Below are 23,096 nucleotides of genomic sequence, written 5' to 3'. Positions count from 1 at the left end.
GGGAGGCACCACCGAAGATTACCGACGACGGTTCCGGTCCATGCGTCTGGGGAAGGAGGACCGGCCATTCGCCTTTGGCCAGCGGCTCCAAGAGGCGGCGACGCGCTGGCTGCAGCCGGGAGAGGGAGATGGCCGACTGCTGGACCAGATCTTACTGGAACAGTTTGTGGAGGCGATCCCGACGCGGACGGCGAACTGGATCCGGTACCACCGGCCCCGGGACCTCGCAGCAGCGGTGACCCTCGCCGAGAACCACCTGGCTGTCCACCGCGAGGAGCAACGGACACCAGCGGCGCACGGACCGAGCGTGCGACATGAGAAGGAGAGAGAACGACACATTCCCCACTTTTACCCACGTGACCCTCCCTCTACTCTGTCTCCGCAGGTCCCGGCTGCTGCTTCCAGAACATCTCCCGCGCAGACGGCCCCTCAAACGCTTGGGCAGGCGTGCTGGAGGCGTGGGCGGCCCGGTCGCGCGTGTCACGGACCTCCGCAGGTGGAGGTGGGACGCGTGGGCCGGGTGGCCGCTCCTTCAGTGCCCTCCCCCGGCCCGGGGGAGACGTACGGTATGAAGGTAACGATACAGGGGAGTACATACCAGGCGATGGTGGATTCGGGCTGCGGGCAGACCATGATCCACCAGAACCTGGTTCGACCCGGGGCTTTGAGGCAGGCAACACGGCTAAAAATCAGGTGTGTTCATGGGGATGTGCACGAGTACCCTATGGTGCCAGTAGAAATTTGGTATGAGGGCCAAAAGCATAGAGTCGAGGTAGCTGTAAGTACGCACCTCTCGCACCCCGTAATCTTGGGCACAAATTGGCCGGGGTTTAACCATTTACTGACACAATGTGTGGGGGTGCGTTCACGGACCGTAGGAAAGGGGAGCATCCGCCCGGTTCTCAGTGGTGACGCGGGTCCGTCCGATACTGCCGAGCGGGAACCGGTGGGGGCTTCGCGGGAAGCCCCCCCGTCCCCCCACTGGCACCCTATGGAGGATTTTCCGCTCGAGCAGTCTCGCGATGAAACTTTGCGCGCGGCCTGGGACCAGGTGGATTACATCGACGGTCAGCTGGTGCGCCCGGGAGCAGCGCGGGTGTTCCCTCACTTCTCGATTATTAGAGATAGATTATACCGAGTGAGCCGTGACACTCAGACCGGAGAGGAATCCACCCAATTGTTGGTGCCAAAACGCCGCAGGGAAATGGTTTTCCAGGCGGCGCATTACAATCCCATGGCTGGCCACATGGGGTATAATAAAACACTCAATCGGGTCATGGTCCGATTCTATTGGCCGGGCATCCGGGCAGACGTGCGCCGCTGGTGCGCTGCCTGCCCGGACTGTCAGCTGGTGAAGCCGGCGGCCACCCCAAAGGCGCCTTTGCGCCCATTGTCGCTCATGGAGGTCCCCTTCGAAAGAATGGGTATGGACCTCATCGGACCATTCCATCCGAGCACACGGGGATATCGCTTTGTGTTAGTCCTAGTGGATTACGCAACACGCTATCCCGAAGCAGTGCCCCTGCGCTCCATCTCTGCAAAGAGTGTAGCGCAGGCCCTGTTTCAGGTCATCTCCCGAGTTGGAATCCCGAAAGAGATTCTGACTGACCAGGGCACGTCCTTTATGTCACGCACGATAAAGGAACTGTACGGATTATTGGGAATTAAAGCGATCCGCACCAGCGTATACCATCCACAAACAGATGGGCTGGTGGAGAGATTGAATAAAACGCTGAAAACCATGATCCGTAAGTTTACACATAAGGACAAACCAAATTGGGATAAATGGCTGGATCCCCTACTGTTTGCGATGCGGGAGGTACCTCAGGCCTCCACAGGCTTTGCGCCTTTTGAGTTACTATACGGCAGGAAGCCGCGCGGAGTATTGGACGTAATTAAGGAAAGCTGGGAGGAGGGGCCAAGCTCCAGCAAAAACGAAATTCAATACGTCATGGACATGCGAGCAAAACTCCACACGGTGGGGCACTTGTCACGCGAGAATTTGCTCCGTGCCCAGGAACGTCAGCAGCGCACGTATAACAGGGGGACTCAGCTTAGAAAATTTTCACCGGGAGAAAAAGTGCTTATATTACTCCCCACATCCAGCTCGAAATTACTTGCGCGCTGGCAAGGACCCTTCGAGGTCACACGGCAAGTGGGTGATGTGGACTACGAGGTCCGGTGCTCGGACCGGGGCGGAGCCACCCAAATTTATCATATAAACCTCCTGAAAGCATGGAAGGAGGCGGAGCCTGTTTCCATGGTAACGGTGGTTAAGGAGGAGGGGGAGTTCGGGCCGGAGGTCCCGCGCGCTGGTCCGCCCTTTCCCCTCCTCTGTGACGATCAGCTCACGTTAGCGCAGAGAGCGGATGTTGCTAAACTGCAGCAGCGCTTCTCTGATGTGTTCTCCCCTCGGCCCGGGCGCACGACCCTCATCCAGCATCATATTGAGACCAGCCCGGGTGTTACGGTGCGGTCTCGGCCCTACAGGCTCCCCGAACACAAACGCAAAGTAGTTCGGGAGGAATTAAAATCCATGCTGGAGTTGGGGGTAATAGAAGAATCCCACAGCGCGTGGTGCAGTCCCATTGTTCTGGTAGGGAAGAAGGATGGGTCTGTGCGGTTCTGTGTGGATTACCGCAAGGTGAACGAAATTTCACGTTTTGACGCGTACCCAATGCCTCGGGTCGACGAGCTCCTGGATCGGCTGGGCGCTGCTCGTTTCTTCACGACACTGGATTTAACCAAGGGCTACTGGCAGATTCCCTTGTCACCAGAGTCCAGGGAAAAAACGGCCTTTTCCACTCCGGAAGGTTTGTACCAATTTGTGTCACTTCCGTTTGGCTTGTTCGGTGCGCCCGCCACGTTCCAGCGCCTCATGGACCGTGTGCTGCGACCCCACGCTGCATACGCTGCGGCCTACCTGGATGATGTCATCATCCAGAGTAGCGGCTGGGATGAACACATGCGGCGGGTGGGGGCAGTGCTCGAGTCCCTGAGACAGGCAGGGCTCACCGCCAACCCGGCGAAGTGTGCAGTTGGCCGCAGGGAAGTACAGTATCTGGGGTACCACTTGGGAGGAGGGCAGGTGCGGCCGCAGGTAGATAAAACAGCGGCAATTGCGACCTGCCCAAACCCCAAGACGAAAAAAGAGGTGAGGCAGTTTTTGGGTCTGGCGGGTTACTACCGGAGGTTTATCCCCCGGTTTGCGGACCTTACCAGCCCAATAACTGACCTCACCCGAAAGGGTGCTCCAGATCTGGTCCAGTGGACGGAGCAGTGCCAGCAGGCGTTTGAGAGGGTTAAGAAGGCCCTCTGCGAGGAGCCGGTCTTGCACATGCCTGATTTTTCTCTCCCGTTTTGTCTGCAGGCTGACGCGTCGGGCAGAGGACTGGGAGCGGTTTTGTCCCAGCAGGTGGAGGGCGTCGACCGACCCATTCTCTACATCAGCCGGAAGCTGTCCGAAAGGGAGGCAAGGTACAGCACAGTGGAGAGGGAGTGCCTCGCCATCAGGTGGGCGGTCGGGGCCCTCCGATACTACCTCCTGGGGCGCTCATTCAGCCTCTGCTCGGACCACAAACCCCTCCAGTGGCTCCACCGCATGAAAGATGCCAACGCGCGGATCACCCGTTGGTATCTAGCTTTGCAACCCTACAACTTCAGAGTGATTCACAGACCGGGGGCGCGGATGGCTGTGGCCGACTTCCTTTCCCGCTCCCTCACTGAGGGGGGAGGGGGGGAGTGGGCGCGGCCGGACGGCGTCCCGGCCTGAGTCTGGCGGTGGAGGTATGTGAGGGGCGTGGCCTGCAGACCTGCAGCGAGGCGGGACAACCAATTGCAAAATAAAGCATTGTTCTACACGATGAACAATGCTTTATTTTGCAATTGGTTGTCTCCGTGCTTTTCAGCAAGTGTCTTTTGGTTCGTCTGTCTCACTCTCGTTCTCGCTCGTGCTCCACCTCTTCTCTTCTTCCCGACTGCTGCCTTTAACAGAGCGACAGGTGATCAGACAAACACATTCAGCTGTGTCATCCACTCACCTGTCGCTAATCTCGAAGCCGGTCCCGACACGTCCCGCCTCGCTGCAGGTCCGCAGGCCACGCCCCTCACAACGCTATAGCCAATATTCACCAGGAGATGGCAACAGACAAACATAGATCGATCTATTACATTCCAGTCTCTCCATGTTTTCTCGCCATGGTAACATGTGATCCACATGCACTGTGCGCGGTCTCTGTCCCTCTTGATATATATATATATATATATATATAAGAAAATACTTAACTTTCAGTGAATTCTAGCTATATATATATATATATATATATATTTATTTTATCATATATATATATATATATATATATATTTATTTTACTATATATATATATATTTATTTTACTATATATATATATATATATATATACTGTCTATATATATGAAATACTTGACTTGGTGAATTCTAGCTGTAAATATACTCCTCCCCTCTTAGCCACGCCCCCCAACACGCCCCCGCCCCACCCCGACCACGCCCCCCCCCACACACACACCTCCCGAAATCGGAGGTCTCAAGGTTGGCAAGTATGGCAAACGACAACAACATGGAGGCCTTTTTTAAACAATCCAGTAAATCCTTCAAAGTGATCGCTACATCAGAAACATGGATGGATGCTAAAAAAAAAAAGAGTATATTTTGATCGAGAAGGATATGATCTAAATTACATTAACAGAACCAACAACGTATGTGATGAAGGTCCTGAACTACAAAGTGATAAACAACATGTCATTTGCTATCAATAATAATTTAGAATGTATAACTGTACCGGAGGCCAGCCAGTGTGAATGGGCCATGAGTACGTTGGTAGCCGTCACTCCCTGACAACCTTAAGGGCAGTGCTGGTTACCGGTTTGATAGCTTGCTAGCAAGCATGCTTGTCTTTCATATCAGACGACCCAGGTTCGAGTCCCAGGCGGAACGAAAGCAGGGACTGAACTTGGCGAGTTAGATAACCATTGAAATATGTAATAAAAAAAGCAAAAACCTAGCCAACTTTGTTGACTGAGTTTGACAAATAAAATACATTTATACAAACCTGACAAATACCAAATGAGACAATTCAACAAAAAAAGTATATTTAAGTAATTACTTAAATGTGTCATTAATTAAATCATGAAAAAATTAGTTAATAACACTTATGTATTTAATCTAATATATTTAGACACATTTAAGTAATTATTCAAATAATTATTTATTTATTTAATTTAATTTGTCTCATTTGACGAGCCTAAACTTAACATGGACTTTCTTGCTATGAGCCGTTTTAATTGCAAAACAATGGGAGTTTGTCAGAATGTACTCCTTGAACTGGGCTACGTAACACACAGATGTCAATTTAAGTTATTATTATTCACAATCGAAAACACACACACGCACGCACGCACGCACGCACGCACGCACGCACACACACACACACCAAAAAAATGACACGGCACATTAAGCTATCTTTACATGTACTGTTCTACTAAGATGATAATAGGCTTGGATGCAACATTTAGCAGATCACATCTCCACTCACATGTCCTCAGTAATGGCTACCAGTCCAATTACTGTCGCATTTTGTCAACCTTTCAGCGGAGCGTGTCATGCTGTCCAGCACATGTATTTCGAACAAACACACACACATACTCACACATCTACAAATTTTTTTTAAATCACATCTTTTAATGAGCAGAAAATAAATGTGCACATGCACTTGTCAAAGCACACATGCACTGTGGTGAGGTCTAAGACTGCATTGCCAAGGTAATAATCAAGGATAACAATGGAGAAAAACTACTTGCCCATAAAAGTACTGGTACAAAATAGCGATGATTGTTGTTCTTTAATACCTTGAATGCTTTTACATCTCATGTTTGCATGTGCAAATCAGTGGTGCTTCATCTGAAATAAAGTTATCTACAAGAGTCCAAAAGAATACGCAATCCATAGCCAATTAAATACGGTGGTAGGAAAGGTAATGCACATGCTGGGCCACGTGTGCACTTCCTCCCTCGCACTGAAAGCCCTGACAATGTCAGAGTTTTCGCAGCCATGCAGGGAAAGCGTCCACCACTGTGATATAGACTGTCATGATTTTGTGGCTAATTACCCATTATTTCTTCTGTCTGTCTGTCTCCCTGGCATAAGGAGAAGGTGTTGAGTAAGATTGGTGGGGGTGTCCACCTCCCTTAATCCCCACAGTTGCAAAAATCACATGGCTGCAGTTTGCGTGGATCTCCGAGGTCTCCGATTGGTCCCTGTGCTCACGGTTTCTCTTGCTCGAGACAACGTGAGCACGAAACCCAAGCCATAGAGTGCAGAGTGAGTATGCACCCCATTGTTCTGTTGTGTGCAGGCGTAAAAGGAAATGCAGTGCAATACAAATGAATGACTGCTGCATGGGAATGAAACGTTTGTGTATGGATTTTCACCTTTTTTGAGCAGTTTTGAATAGGCATGGGTACCGAAACCCGGCATAAAGGTTGTAATCACACCAAAAGACTAAGCAGTAATGATTGATAATTGAAGCCTCAGTGACACTCACACACACTGGCTGTATTGACACTGCAGTGACACTGTATTGCTGTTTCATAATTGTCCCATCTGCTGAATAGAAAAAGTCACTAGATTTGACATGCACATAATATCAATAGTTCGCAAAAAAAAAAAAAAAATCAAATAACTGTGCAGAAAGGAACATGAAACTTGCAACTCTGGTCAATGAGCCAAATAGCAAACATTGAAAATAAAATGTGCCTTATAGGGGGCTGTGTGATAAAAAATTATGCCACACTTCTGAATATTTCCCTCTTCTTAATTCCCACTACAGCAATGATGGCGACAAATGCACATGTCAAACATGGGATGCCACTCCTCCGAATTCTTTCAGTACAAGCGGTTACTCAAGAGCCAAAAGAAGCACTTCCAGATAAACATAGTATGGTGCTTCACAGTCAAACGACACAGTGGCTGTATCGGTCAAGTGTTTAAAGTTAAAGTGCCACTGATAGTCACACACACACACTAGGTGTGGTGAAATTACCCTCTGAATTTGACCCATCCCCTTGTTCCACCCCCTGGGAAGTGAAGGGAGCAGTGAGCAGCAGTGGTGGCCACGCTCGGGAATCATTTTGGTGATTTAACCCCCAGTTCCAACCCTTGATGCAGGTAACGGGTCCCATTTTTATAGTTTTTGGTATGACTCGGCCGGGGTTTGAACTCACGACCTACCGATCTCAGGGCAGACACTCTAGCCACAAGGCCACTGAGCAGGCCTTATTTCTTAACGTGACACGCACATCGAGGGACACACTATCACTCCTTGTGTTTCATAATGCAACAATGCTTTAGTATCGTTTGACTCATCACTACTGAGTAAATAACGGTCCCTCATTTCAGTGCTAATTTAGTGGCACTGAAATGAGGCAAAAATTAGAAAAGGTACCGCTGAGTCAACTGTCCCAACGGTGTTACGTTTGAATGTTGTTTTTTCATCTACCGTACACTGACAAAGGTGAGCTACTAACTAAGACTAAAATGCTCAAAATGTTGTAATTTTTCTCAATTAATATGCAACTTATGTGCGTCGGATTAAGTAGCAAACACAATTGTATTGCCAGACATATGTATAAATTCTTGATTTAGGCTCTAATTGTGTGAAATGTATGCACTTAAAGTACAGTACTGGTTTTTTGCACATTGCCTATGTTTTATATTGCTGCTGGTTTTGCTTCGGTAATTATGACTATGTGTGTTTATTATCTTAGCTCTAATAGGTCTATTGATATCAATTTAATTGCATTAATATTATTTAATTATTCAAATTATTATTCTGTTTAAATTCTGTTTCAAAAGAACTGATTTGGCACTGGTATTGAATAATATGTAAACAATACCGAAGCCTAGTTTTGGAGTACAGGGCACAGAAAAATGTGTTGGTGATTTTTGATGTGCTCTCGACGTGTCTGGGAATTTTAACTGCAATGCTAGAGTTTGCAATCACCATGCAATGTTTCCACGACAACATCAATGATCAGTACTGATCGGTCTTGTGTGGCTTTAAGTACAGTACACAATTCCAACTCAAAAACTAACTGCTGAGTGATTAATTTTCATTCATTCAAGCACTCGAGCAATTGACAAACAATTAAACAAATACCTACTGTAAATATTAACCATTTCAAAGCCAAAAATTACATTTACAAGGTTTTAAGTTGATTTAATAGTAAATTAAATACTTTGTGTTCTGCAAATCTTTGGCAACCTTTGGATTCCTCCAAAGGTAGCCATATATGAAACCATATATAAAACAACAATGATTTATGTACTGTATATGTGCAAGCTAACACTTGAACTCCTGGTGAGTGTTTGTCTAAACATGCACACGTGCTGTGATGTCTTTGCTTTTATTTTTCTGACCAATGCCACAATGATGACACTGGTTTAAAACCCCATAAGTCAGGTTGACTTGAAATTTCAAATACAGCTCGATGCGCTTTACAACTTTGTGATGTTTAGCTGAGTTACAGCGGAATTTAGTACATTTCCTGGTAATAGAGAACAATGACAGTCCCATCAATACAATATTGATGCCAAAAAAGCTGCACTTTTAGACGAGGCCTTAGCAAAATGTTCTTCCTCGGCGAATGCACCACCCCTCAGCTACACTAAGTCATGTCATTTTTAAATACTCCTGAGAACTGTATTTTTAGTGGCCTAAGACATTTGCATAGCACTGTATGTACAGTATGTGTGCACAGTTGTTGATAGCATACCTTGACCAGGTTAAAGATGATAATTGGTGATCCAAATCGCTGCAGCATTTGGTCAAAATGGAGGCCAGCTACATGTGCATATGGGTCTGCTTGGTCCACTGCAAGAGAGGTAAAATATGTTTCACAAAGATTAGACTGAGGGGCAAGACACTTTACCCACCTGCTCCCAGTGCCACCCACACTGGTTTAAATGTAACTTAGATATTGGGTTTCACTATGTAAAGTGCTTTGAGTCACTAGAGAAAAGCGCTATATAAATATAATTCACTTCACTTCACATTACACTGTAAAAATGTGCATGTTATTGTTATTGTTATTTCAGGTAACAGACACACCAAACACCTCCTTAAAATAAACCTGGGGCCCTATTACCAAAAATAGTTATTCTTATTATACTCTGGGCAACCATTTCAATTTCTGATGAGCGTCTCACAAATGAGAGACATTTTCTCACTGCAATGGCTTCATCAAAACATGTTATAAATAGGCTCCTTATGCAACAAGAAGGAAAGGCGAGGGTCACACCATGTCAGTCCAACGTCTGTTCAAACTGTCACTAAGTTACGTCACTGACCTAGATTCATAGAATAAAAGTCATTTTCCACTGCTTGTATAATGAACGGAGATATAATTTACTATTATTGTTATTATTAAGATGTTTGATCTATCTGTCTGATCAGCCGTCTATTTTGTCTACTGAACACTGCACAAGAGGACAGAAGGATAATAGAAGGGGAGTGGCTAGGGGTGGATTCAAACTGCACAGCGATACACAACAGCAAGTTCTAGATTTCCCCAAAGCAGTCGATTACCTTCATCAGCGCAGGGCAGAAGGCAAAGCACCAGCCCAACTCATCAGGGGGGCTCCTCTCCGCCGCTCATGACTGGCAGCTCCAAGTTGACCTGGGAAGGCAACTCAAGTTCCCGGCCCACATCGCTACCACTTTACTCCACCCAGACATGGTGTTAACATCGGACTCAACCAAGCAACTGGTGCTACTAGAGCTGACTGCACCTTGGGAGGACAGGATTGGCAAAGCCTATGAGCGCAAGAGGGCCAAATACAGTGCCACAGCAGTGGCTGAAAATCCCAATCAAAGTTGGTTGCTGAGGTTTTGCAGGTCACTCCCCACAGTGAGTGTTCAAATCCTTGTCATTAGAGGACTGCAGTCAAAAAAAGCCACCAAAAACATCCTCGAGGCTGCAGAAAAGGCCTCCACGGTGGCTGCGGATTCGTACGGGGGATCCGTGGTACGCTACTTGGACACAAGCTGGGGTCTGATCACCCCGGCCGGGTCGCCCAAGCGAGGGTGTCTGATAAATGAAGACCCAAAACACCAGGGTTTTTTCACTGATGACCTGCATGAGTATCTCTGGTATGTGTATTTGAACTATAATGAAGATATAATGACAGATAATGCACCACAGCAGGGGTTGAAATACAACATTGGCAGCTTGATGGATATTGTTGTGATAAGGGATATATACCGAGTACCAGTATTTTTAGGTACCGGATCCTAACTGGGTCGGTCCAAGCGGACCGTGAAACTTCTGGACTAACGATACAATTTTGGTAATGGTGACACGTACGAGCTGAAACATTCATTCAGGTGCCGCTGGCTAGCATAAAAAAAGACACAGCAGAACACCTGATCGTAGTCAACCTTTTACTGCGCCACATCTGGGTACACGGAAGTAAACAGAATCATAGATTTGTGCGTCATCGAAATCACGGATAGAATACATTTTCGCTAAAAACAGATTTTAAATGCGGAAAGTTGCAGAATTGGCATAATGTGACTGAGATGCTATCATTAAGAAGAAAATGGGACATACTTTTTACCGTGCACTTGACAAAACCTCACCTCCACGGTGCCGTGCCGGCCAGGGGCCAGAACTCTATACACAGCCCACCACGGTGCACCCTTCTGGTGTCATTTCTGTGCTTGCCTCCGGGACACATGGGATCAAACTACCAAACTAACTCTAAAATACAGAGCCAAACAATTTCCAAAAGACTTCTACGTGTCAGGTGATATGTTTCCTTCGCAAATATGATGACTAATTGTCGCCCTAAAGCTGTGTAAAAAAACACCTGTTACTACTGCAGCCAGTTGAGGACGCGACCACCAAATAAACATCTTCACTTGTAAGTTGATGATAACTTGACAGCTTCTAATACTATATTTGGAGCACCAGTGTTGAAGTAATAACTGATGCATATTTATTTTACTTGATGCTATAAAATTGGCAGGTTAAAAACAATGTAAAAGAAATGTGATGTTAATGGAGATTGTTTTTTTTGTTTTTTTTCCACATCGCCCAGCCCTCGGATGTGATAATTAGCTTGGAATAATGACAAATATGGAAGCAACACCACACAACAATATGTCCTTGTCAAAAAATCCTCAAAGTCAAGCGATTCAGTAATTTTCAATATCAATCAAAAAAGTGCAACATTTTAAAAATAATACTAATCCATAAAGTTGCTCAAATGCAAAATAGCATTTGCTGACAGGTCTCTAGCCGCCACGTTTACGTGACATCAAAATACACCTTGCTGAACTGCACACCCACCTAATATGTTAAATGATTGTATTGATTGATAGTATATATTTGATATGATAGAATATATGATATAATTTACAGTGCCATGCAAAAGGTCTGCGCTCTGCCTACATAAATATTATTTCCAGCTGAGTGTAATTGTAATGAAAAGAAACAGAGTGATGGATCTGTGTGGTCTTTAAAAGATGATGACATTACTGCACTTCACCTTGCACTGCAAACATATTTGACCTCTTTAAGACTTAAAAGAAGGTGTTGATGAAATACTTCCCTGCTGTTAGATGTTACATCATTTTAACATCTTGTGCCAATAAAAATTGTAATAAAAATGCATTTTTTAACATCTTTATTTATACCAATACACATAGTACTGTGTTGATAAGAGTACCGATAAATACCGCTATCAATAAAGAATATCAGTAAGGGTATCGTATCGATAAAATCTTAACGATATGCATCCCTACTTGTGACGCTAATGTTGGGAGTGTATGGGCAAATGTGATGATTAGCCATTAATAAGGGAGTGATATCACATTCTGGAAACCCAACAGACACTGGACAGCCTCCAAATAATTCAACTCTTTATCATAGAAAACGATTTAACAGATGTAATCCACTCCAGAGTCAAGCTATGGCCAGTATGTGGTGGGGCATACTGGTTCGTACATGCACATGCACACTATAATCTTCCTCTGTTGTCATTTCTAATAAAAAGTAGTGTAAAGTTCTGATTTATATCTGTCAGTGTACTCAATATGGAAGCGCAAAAAACTACAACATGGCTGACGGGGGAATTGTAGTCGAAGGGGGCTTGGCCTGGAAGAGGACTTCAGCACATAAATCAGCCCACAAAATGGCACATTCTGAAGAGAAAAAAAGGGCTTGAAGATGGTCTGTGAAAAAATCGATGCCAAATTTTGACCAAAGAACCACCATTACATGTTATGTAGACCACAAATCAAATCAAATCAACTTTATTTATACAAGGAAGTGTTTTAAATGTAGAAAAAAAGTCATATGACCCCATTTAAAAAAAATAAAAATAGTTTTAAAAGATTAATTTAAACTACCCTGAACACTGGAAAAAGACATTTATTGCATGTCACCTATTCCTTAAATTAGACTTTACAATTAAATATAATAATTTTATTCTTTCAGAAATATGTTATTTTTTAGGCTCTCAAATTTAACACATTAATTAATTTGCAATTAGTCACAATACAATATTGCATAATCATGCACGGTATAAACACGGATTAATCAGACAATTTATTATGTCCGAAATGCTCTACCTGGTTACCTAAAAGGCAACGCGAGTTGCTATACACCCGGTCAGTGATCACATCAATGCATACATCAATGCAAAGATGAGTGGAGACTTTCACCAGTGTGAACTGTGAAAAATTTTGCTTCAAAATAATCCCAGATGAGACTTTAGATAAAACTGTTACAAAGTTTGAGGGGGAAAAATGTTGTGCATTCAAGTAAGACAATTAAAAAATGTAATATTCTGACAATACATTTTTTTTTCATTCTCCAAAATATTGTGTGTTTTATTAAAGTTAATGTAATTACGCACGCAAGTAGTGAATTGTGATGTGAATTATATTTATATAGCACTTTTCTCCAGAGACTCAAAGCGCTTTTACATAGTGAAACCCAATATCTAAGTTACATTTCTACCAGTGTGGGTGGCACTGGGAGCAGGTGGGTAAAGTGTCTTGCCCAAGGACACAACTGCAGTGACTAGGATGGCGGAAGCAGGGTAGTTTGCATTTTTTAAATCAGATTAATTAAAACCACAGTAAATTGTATGACAGCAACTTTTTTTTTTTTTACATATTTGTGTTGCTCCTTACCTCAGCTATACTTCAAATGTACTCACTTAAAAAAATGTAACATTTTATTTACACTTTTTGTCCCTGGCTTTTCACTCAGTCCCATTACCCTAAAAAATGTGGAATATTCCACAAGTCACGTGGTCCCCAGAGCCTCTGCAGGCCATAGGAAGGTCAAAAGTAAGTTTACCCATTTTTTGTCTGTATATTCCATGATGTTCAACTGTGACAATAGGGGTTAAAATATCAGCACAGTCATGTTGTGTAAATTAATGACGTTTTTTGGTAAATCAATATATGTGGTTTGTGTCAACATGCTAGAAATGAGGATGAATGCCATGTAAACATATGACATGTATTTGCTAGTTCTCTGCTAAAAAACTCACTACTGTTACTTTCAGTCCTGTTACGCAAATAAGTCACCTTCACCATATGAACCTTGAACAATTAAACATAATGTTGCCTTAGATGAAATTATATGTATGTACTGTATTACCATATTTAGTGTTGAAAATAACTGAAGGACAGACAAGGAAAAACTAAATCTGTGCACAATGTTACATTGTAACAAGTAATGCCAGATAAGGACAGTTTTCAAAGTAGACCTGGCCTTATGAGGTAAGTTGACACACACAGAGATTATTTAGTGACAAGGTTGCTGTTATCATTGCATGAAAAGGGGTAAACAGGGGACAGGCAGATTATTATCATCCATCCATTCATTTCCTACTGCTTGTCCCTTTTTGGGGTCGCGGGGGGTGCTGGAGCCTATCTCAGCTGCATATTATCATACACATGTATTGTACGTAGAACCTTCATGCCGCAGTCCGCACACAACAAAAACAGTCCCCAGTGTCATGATTCTGGAGGACCTCATCAGCTGCCTGATGGCCTTGGTTTTATGCAAAATGTGGCTACTAGATGAGAATGTTCTCCCGATCAGCATGTGGTTGAGAAGAACAACCCCTGATGAAAGGTATTCTATTGCTTTGAAATCATTTTCTATATAATATTCTTCTGTGACTATTAACAATGCTGTTTCCAATTCAATGGATGGCTCACTCGATATATACCAGTTTTTAGGTACAATGCACACAAGTCTCTCTTTACAAAAATATTAATGATCAGTAAGGGGTAAATATTACACCTTGGGCTTAGAGGCAATGCAAAATAATACATAAAACGTATATCTTACATCGTATTGGGGGCTTGGGCATCATGGTGGATATGTCCTGGGACCAGTAAAGCGGGACCGAACCCCGCACTTGGACGTAGGAGGAGTAACTTCCTGCTGTGAATGACATAACTGAGGCATCATGGACGATCTGCTCCGTCTCCACTTCATTAGCCACATCCCCCTTCACACAAAGAAACACAAAAAGACAAGTCAGTGACCGCCTGACAAATATAGCTTAACTGTGAATTCTTCCCCAGGTATTATTATTAGGCCACTTTCTTCTGTGGTTTGCAACCATGTCACATAATATTCATAGGATCGTTGCTGCCATTATTGAGAAGCCCTGAAGGTTCTATAAAATTGGAATTTTGGGATGCCATCAGCTGATTTGACATGATGGAAAAGCAGCAGTAAAAAAGATTGCTTTTCTACACACAATCACATGTTAGAAGGAACAAATACGGTAATTCCCATACTAATTGTCTGTTCCCGGGTCAAACGGTTTTAGTAGCATTTTAACACTCTTAACAGCCAAACAAGTGTAAAAAGAATTGTAATTTTTTTTTAAAATGATAAAAACAATTCAAAAAAAGATTTTATCAGAATTTTTTTTTTTTTTTTTTTAAATACATTGCGATGAAAGTAGTGAATGTTGCTACGGTATTTTTTAAGGTTATATAGGTATCACTTCCTGCTCCCTGGTCATGATCATCATCATTGTTTTCCCCTTTGCTCTAAGTGGTAGCCTTTTATGGCGGAATCAACCCCAAAAATGAGGTGTCGCAAATAAATACAAAAACAAACACAAAAACAATATATTGTGATGGAAGTAGTCTTTGTGTGTTACTATGTTATCTCTAAATCTGAGTTTGCTGGAGCAATGTAGCGATCGATGATGGCATAGCAAAAATACAAAAAAATAAACACTTAGTCTCGTGCGACATACAGGCGTCTCACATATTGTCGCGTTTAAGGTTAGCTCGACCTCCATGTTTTTGTGCCCCTTAAGAGGTTCTGCTGCACTTACTGCAGGCATAGTTAAGAATTGAAACAGACCTTGGGGGAAAAAAAGCATCATACTGAGAAGTGTCCTTCTTCTAAGGTAATAAAAGCCCAAGTTAAACTAAACAACAACATATGACTGAAATAGTGTGTTAGGAGCTCAACAAAAGCACCAGAACATCCCTGTTTGTTACAGAAGCAGCTCCCTCCTCCCACACAAGGACACTGATGCATACTAAAGGAAGAGCCAACAGGTCAAATTAACCCCCTACCAAGCCTGCAATTGTTTATTTTTCCTCCGTTGCCCCAGCAACTGCTGTACCTCGCAGTTGGCTCCTCTTTTGAGGAAACGGGTCCCGGCAAATTTGCTGGAGCGCCTTGCAAAGAGGGTGATGTGAACCGGGCGGCCATAGATTAGGAGCTCTGTGGTAGCCAGGATTAAGGAGGGAAAATGTAAAGCAGCCAACAGCGTGACACGGACAGCTGTTTGTAAACACACCTGCATTTAGTCAAAATATAAACCAATTACCAATAGAAGTGACCATAACATTTTCCTCCATTCCATTCGTTATTACTTTTGTTATTTTTCTTTTCATTCTTTAATGTTTCCTCATTGTTTTCTATAATTTTTTCCCCTAAGCATTTTGTGCTTCTCGGAAATAACGGCAAGAGACAATCTGTTTCCAGAAATTGTCGAAGGGTAGTCTTTGTCAGTGAAGGAGATGAAAGTGAGACATTTTAATCTGCCTCATCAAAAATAATTACATTTATTATTCATCTTGAAGCATAGTAATTGGTGGATTTTTGTCACTGTGCTCCCTTTAAAAGTTGTGATGTGTAATTGTCTTATAAACCACATCCACAGTGCTTATACAGTAGCTGTTTTAGGAGGAATATCACTAGTATTTAGACAGTATTGAATCAAAAGCTCAGGAAAAAGCTACTTTGGTAAAGACTTGAATCAAAACAAACAAAATGTTTTGTATGGAGACGTCAGATCCGTACACGAGAAGCGCCGCGGCTCAAGTGATTAAAAATGCAGAGCGTCGCTGCTTTTCTCCCTGCGGATAACAGATGCGAGATGAAGATTATTCAAGCAGCCGTGTTTACATACCTGATAGCTGGTGTTTAATTGCCATCTTGCTTTTCGACAAACAAAACGCAAATTGTTTTTCCCAGCGGTCAGACGGTGAATTGCGGGGGCGTATCAACGAGCCCTGATGGAGACCATGTGTCAACAAGGTTTGGAGTAGACTGAGGCTTGGAGCAATACAGGACAATGTTTGAAATGGCATGTGTTAACACGGTTAAACAGTTGTCTTGTCTGAGTAGTTAAATAATCGCATACGGTATAAATATAAAAAGCATTTAGCAAGAATGGCAGACTACTAATGTTCCACAATAGTTCTGTTGGGAAGGGTAGTGTCATTATACTATAATACTGTGTGGGTGGTCTTATTTACATGCCAGAGCCGTTCTCCTCAAAACTCCGCCCCGATCGAGGCGACCAACAAATATAAGATGGAACTTTACGCTACTTTTTAAAATTAGAAATGGCATGTCACACCAAACTAGGGGTGCCCACCCCTAGTGACAAAGCATAAGCGTAATGTAAGACAATTTCATTTTGTAAATGTAGTTAAACCGGATGTATGCTTTCATTTTGAAGCCATAAAAGTGTGTGATTGGTTTGAGAAAGTGTCTTGACATGTTTTGACGTTGGAAAGTCTCCTTTCGAACTCCTAAGTTAAGTTAAAGTACCAATGATTGTCACAAACACACTAGGTGTGGTGAAATGTATCCTATGCATTTGACCCATCCCCCTGTTAAACCCCTGGGAGATGAGGGGAGCAGTGGGCAGCAGCGGTGCCGCGCCCGGGAATCATGTTTGGTGATTTAACCCCCAATTCCAACCCTTGATGCTGAGTGCCAAGCAGGGAGGTAATGGGTCCCATTTTTAGTCTTTGGTATGACTCAGCCGGGGTTTGAACTCACAACCTACCGATCTCAGGGCGGACACTCTAACCACTGAGTAGGCTCCTGCCAACCATCTTTCATTTCTGTTGAGCTTTTATGTAATTTTACATACTTAATCAGTCACAGTAACAATGTAAATGGTATGTTATCACTGCACCTTAATCGCAATCTGAACACGGAAGGTGAACACCAACCACCTGAACTACGTGTGCAGCAGGCGTTTGCTGCAGGGAAAGTGCCTCTTCTCACGGCAAAAATGTGTCCTTTCTTGACCCATCAGGAGCAAGGGTGAAGTGTCTTGCTCAAGAACACAATGGACGTGACGAGGTTGGTAGAAGGTGGGATTGAACCAGGAACCCTCAGGTTGCTGGCACGGCCATTCTCCCAACCTCGCCACGTCGTCCCCTAGATAGATATTTATTTGGTTGCTTCAATGAGTAAAATACGGACACTGTATTGCTCCAGCGCACAAGAGAGCAGTGTGCCTATTGGTGATCTAGCTTGCACTGCCGGTGATGTGGATTGTGTGTGCGCGCGTGTGTGTGGGTGTGGGACAAAAAAAAAGCTGGCTCAGAAAAACAATGACAAAGTGGAAAGAGAGCAAAGAGCTCCGACAAGATGATAGAAGCCCTTTTTCTAACTTTGTTCAGTGTTTTACTATGGGATATCGCCTTGGGAAGGTGCAATGACACAACAACTGTCAGGATGACAAACAGGGCGTCTGTGCGCGGGCCGCGCCCCTCCATATAACACAGCAAACCCGTCCCTCCGAATCACTCTCACTTTCTTTCCGTGAGGGATCTATACCAAGCTCCTTCAGCTGGTCCAAGCTAACAGTGGATAGCTGTTTGCTGTTCTAAGACGAGCCATCCGGGTAAAGTCACGAATGCGGTCATCTACATTAGCTACGGACAGCTGATTATTGTGTTATTGTATTGTTTTGTTCACTGGTCTCGGCGCAGCGGCCGTGTCGTGACGAGCTGTTTCCTTACAACTACTCGGTATTAATTCATCAGTGCAGTTAGCCAAGTGTAACGTTACACCCGAAAGATTTTGTGTTAAGGCGTTCCAGCTAGCATTTCCTTGCTAACCGGACAAATTTGTGGAACGCTGTTAACGCGTTGCGGCAAACAGACTCTCTAGTGCTAAACTAACTCGGGCTAACTCTCCGCAGTAGCGACTGAGCCAATCTTACTGCATGATGTCAGCGGCTTTGGCTTCCACCAAAGGACATTGCACTAAAGCTAAGAGGCCGCATCCCATTTGTGTCCTGCGTCATGCGGGCCCACGTCTCAGGCAAGGACCCTTAACCAATGTGCAAAGCCTGCATGGGCACTAAACATGTTCAGACATTCATGGCAGACCCCCAGTCATGCCATAACTGTGCAATACTGCCGGAAAAGCTACAGGAAAGAAGCCTCAGAGTGGCTGTGTAAGATGGTCAGGACCCATGATTGCCCGGACCCTCACCTAAGACCACAGCTGTCGCCAATCCTCCGCAAGCTACTATGAACTGGGCGGACATGAAGGACGATGATCTTTCGGACATGTCACCACTCTTTCAGGGCCTCCTCGAGGTGGACCCGGGAGCTGAGGATGCAGATGGCGACATCAATTTTGAGCTCCTCAATATGGATGAGATGGAGGAAGTGAAGGGAGATGACCCCATCTTTCCTGCTGACTATCCAGGCCCCCCAGGAGACAGCCATCAGTATGATGTTTGTAAGTGGGCTGCTTCCAAGCTAGGCATCCAGTGGCCTGACACCCAGGATGCAGAAGGGCTCCCCGTAGTCCAGCCGCCGTACCAGCATGTATGAGGAGATGAGCCGTTATTGGATTACAAGAGCAAGCTTCCCACTAAGGGCTGCTCTAAATTGGAGATTCACAAGATTGGTGAGTTGGAGCTTCACTCAAACTGTCGGTCCATGATGGCCTCCTCTAATATCCCTCTGCCTAGCAAAATGGACCGCCTCAGGGCCTACATTTTCCAGAGGTCTTAATAATACAAAGCTCTGTCCGTGCTCTAAATGCACTAACGCTGCGGTCTGCGTATCAAGCAGCAGAAATCCTGGAGAAGTTGGGGAAGCATAATGGACTCAGGATCACCAAACCCTTCCCTGTGGGACATGATCTGTATGGTGAATGACTTCATCTTGCATTCTTCTCGTGGTACAGTACATGATGAGACTCATGGTTTCAGGCGAAAGGGCCTGGCTGAACTTCTTAGGCATGAGTGATTCACAAAAGATGGAGGTCATGGGCGCAAACTTTGACCCTATAAAGGCCTTTTTGCTCCATACTTGGCAAAAAAATGAAGGAGGCCAGCGCCACTCATAAGCCATGGGCCTGTCCCGTATTCCAGGGTGTTCTCCATCTGCTGCTTTCACCTCATATTGGAGGAATGGAGGTTTCAGGGCCACAGTTGATTCAGTGTCACCCAGCACTATCACCCTTGGTAAAAATAATAGTTTGTGCAACCGCAGCCATGCCAAGAACTGAGGGTGATTTGAAACCAAAACAAATAAAGTGTCATTGTCCTGCTTGGCCGCAAGGCGAAGCTCATGCTCCACCTGTGGCAGAGTTGTGTATATAGAGAGTATGGCCAACCCGGTTTCAGGCGCTCTCCTCAATGATTGAATCAGTAAAACAAAGATAATGCTATTTAGTAACAGCAGAAGAAAAAGTCATACGCAAATACAAATACACAAAGTAGACATTGAAAGATTAAAATAAACCAAATTTTGGGTGTAATAATAAATTATAATGGATTGATAAAGTTTGTCTAAGTCGAAAAGCACAACCATAGCACTGTGATTCCAACCCAAAGCTAGATTTGTCAAAATGAGGGTAATAAGTTATTTTTTGGTCGTACTATGTATTTTGTTTTACTTTTATTGCACCGTCAGGTGCATGCTATGCTGGTCACTAAACACTACATGAATGTAGCAGCAGAGTGCATCAAATACGGCTGCAAAATTATACTTTGACGAAATAAAAGCACATTCTACTGTAAGTTTATGAGCTGGAGTATGTTTACAACTATATTTTGGACTTTTTATTTTGGTTAATTTTGTCAGGAAAATGTAACGTCAGAACAACCGCAATTGCATGCTTCCGTACACAGCTGCACACGTCCTTGGTAGCAAAGATGGCGCCTTTCGTTTACTCTCTCTATACATGGCTCTGACATGTGGCACCAGTTGCCTTCTGTTGTAAGAGGTGATGCCAGAGAGGTTTAAAGGTACATGCTTTCAACACAGTGTTTACTTTAGAAGTACTCGAGGGGTGGGCACAAGCCGAAATTACACCTCTTTTGAGCAAATAGGTGATCAGAGTCGTTCCGCTAGAAGTGATACATCAGAGCTTCTACTCTAGTTACTTCCTAGCTCCAAAAAAAGGAGAAGCATCCCTTTGGCCCATTTTGGATCTTCGGATAGGTTGATTGGTAACACTAAATTGGCCCTAGTGTGTGGATGTGAGTGTGAATGTTGTCTGTCTATCTGTGTTGGCCCTGCGATGAGGTGGCGACTTGTCCAGGGTGTACCCCGCCTTCTGCCCGATTGTAGCTGAGATAGGCTCCAGCGCCCCCCGCGACCCCAAAGGGAATAAGCGGTAGAAAATGGATGGATGGATGGGAGGTTAAACATACATCTACAAAAGGTACAATTTCAGAATGTTGACACAAAGTTCTATGCCGTTTCATTCAGATAGATTCACAAAAATTGACCTGTCAAATGCATACTTCCGCATTTTGATTTACCCCACGCACAGGATGTTTTTGAGATTTGCCCACCAAGACAGTTTACGGGTATCAAACAATCAATGCAAAGACTACATTTTGCTGTACATACATTGTATATATGACAATAAAAATCTCCTTCTTCTGCTTCTATTCCATTCGAGCTGTCATTAGTACTGAGGCTGTTCATCAAGTGTGTGGATATGTTCCCACACAAAGTCAGGCCGTCATTGATTCCACGTCGGTGATAAATCACGTCGGGGATTTCGGTTTCACAATAAACTGGACAAAGAGCCAGGCGGAACCAACACAGTGTATAAAGAATCTGGGTCTCAACATAAACTCCCTGTCTTATTGCGTTATGCTGTCAGACGAAAGGTTAACGTCTCTCGATTAATGTCTCTCCCATTTTTTCGGGGAAAGGTAGTGTTGTTTCGACAATGCCTGCGCCTACTTGGCCTGATGGCATCAGTGATATCTGCAGTGCATCTGTGTCTTTTGATGATGAGAGATTTTCAGCGCTTAATTGCAGCACTGTGTGTGTGTCTGCGTCGTCATCTTGCACGCACGATGAGGATCACGGTGGTGGCGGTGACAGCCCTGCGACCGTGGACTGACATCACTCACATTGCACCAGACATCCCGCTAGGGTGTCGGGACAGTGTCGTTCAGGGTTACCAACGGACGCATCCCTTTCAGCCTGGGGAGCGACGTTGATGGCCAGAACTGTGAATGGTGCTCGGAGTCTGGAAATGGCTAAGCTTCACATAAATGTATTGGAGCTTGTGGCTGTTTTTCTGGTTCTACAGCATATTTTGCTGTATCTCATGGTTCGGCATGTCCTGGTAAAATACAGACAACACGACTGTGATGGCGTATATCAATTGCCACACAGTGGCGTGTCGCTACGCTTACAAAGGCTGGCACAGTGGGTGCTGTAATGGAGCAGCACGAGGCTCCTGCCTCTTAAGGCGACTCATGTTCCATTAAAAAAAAAGCAGTTTTCCTGAACCAGTGCAATTCTACTGGCAGCCCGGGGGCCAATTCTGGCCAGGGAATGACACCATAACCGCCCCACAAATATATTTGCCGCAAATTCCTAAAAACAATAGGGTGCTCTTGTTGTATAGAGGAACTTGAACCATTTGTATCGACATTTCATTGATCATTTTATTTACATTTAACCTTGCTGGCAAACATAGAATATTGTGGCCAAATTTGTGATTTAACTGAGGCGTTCCTCAAAATACCTCTTGAAGTCCTCTCCTTTTTGTCAGTTACAATTTGTTTTTCGTCATGTGATTTATGTAACTAAGGTGATGTTGTAGCTTGTTTACTTCAGATGCAGTCAGTAGTCATTAGTTTAACTTCTTTAGTTACACTAATAGAGTTCCTCAAAGTTCCATTTTAGGTTCTGTCATCATTTCAGCTATTCAACTGGTGGCCTGTGAGTTCAGTTCAAAAATATTTGTGAGAGTCGAGACTCACATTTTTGAAAAAACACTAGAATGCTGTCATAGAGATGATCTTTGACTAGCTTTTATGAAGAAGGTCCTTAAAAACAGCAGAGCGCTCCACTAACACTGACAAAATAAATACACCAAAATCAAATGACTACTGTAGAGAATCCCCTGGATTTCCAGAATACACAACATAAGACTAATAAGGAAGGGAGAAGTCCGGACCTCTGGTCCTTAGAATTCTGGAAATGTGGCCCCCAAAACAATTTACCGTAGTTTAATATCCCTGCTCTATACTGTATGCCTATAATTGTTTCTTAATGTGCAAACTTGAACTAAAAATGTGTTTGATAATGTTATGAGACATATTATAGAGTTTAAAGTATAATATATAGGCATTTTTAGGGCTTTCTATGGAGGCATTTGTTATTCATCATTCAAGGCATGTGCTTTGCAATTTAACCTCTGCGAATGATGAGGATTGATTGTATTTGACGAACAGTAGGCTCTTTATTGGCCAGGCCCTA

General features: G+C 44.1%; 1 protein-coding gene across 1 annotated transcript in view; it reads right to left on the bottom strand.

Moving 5' to 3' along the window:
- fig4a (FIG4 phosphoinositide 5-phosphatase a) overlaps nucleotides 1-23,096 on the bottom strand; it is a 106,799-nt gene that overhangs the window by 72,379 nt on the left and 11,324 nt on the right. The window contains exons 9-11 of the mRNA XM_061929907.2: nucleotides 15,716-15,816; nucleotides 14,410-14,572; nucleotides 8,809-8,906 (exon numbers count right to left, since the gene is read on the bottom strand). Of these exons, the coding sequence (XP_061785891.2) occupies nucleotides 8,809-8,906; nucleotides 14,410-14,572; nucleotides 15,716-15,816 (362 nt within the window). The remainder of the gene's footprint in view (nucleotides 1-8,808; nucleotides 8,907-14,409; nucleotides 14,573-15,715; nucleotides 15,817-23,096) is intronic.

This window comes from Nerophis lumbriciformis, linkage group LG34, assembly GCF_033978685.3.
Source record: "Nerophis lumbriciformis linkage group LG34, RoL_Nlum_v2.1, whole genome shotgun sequence".
Lineage (NCBI taxonomy): Eukaryota > Metazoa > Chordata > Actinopteri > Syngnathiformes > Syngnathidae > Nerophis > Nerophis lumbriciformis.
This window is presented reverse-complemented; position numbering and strand designations above follow the sequence as displayed.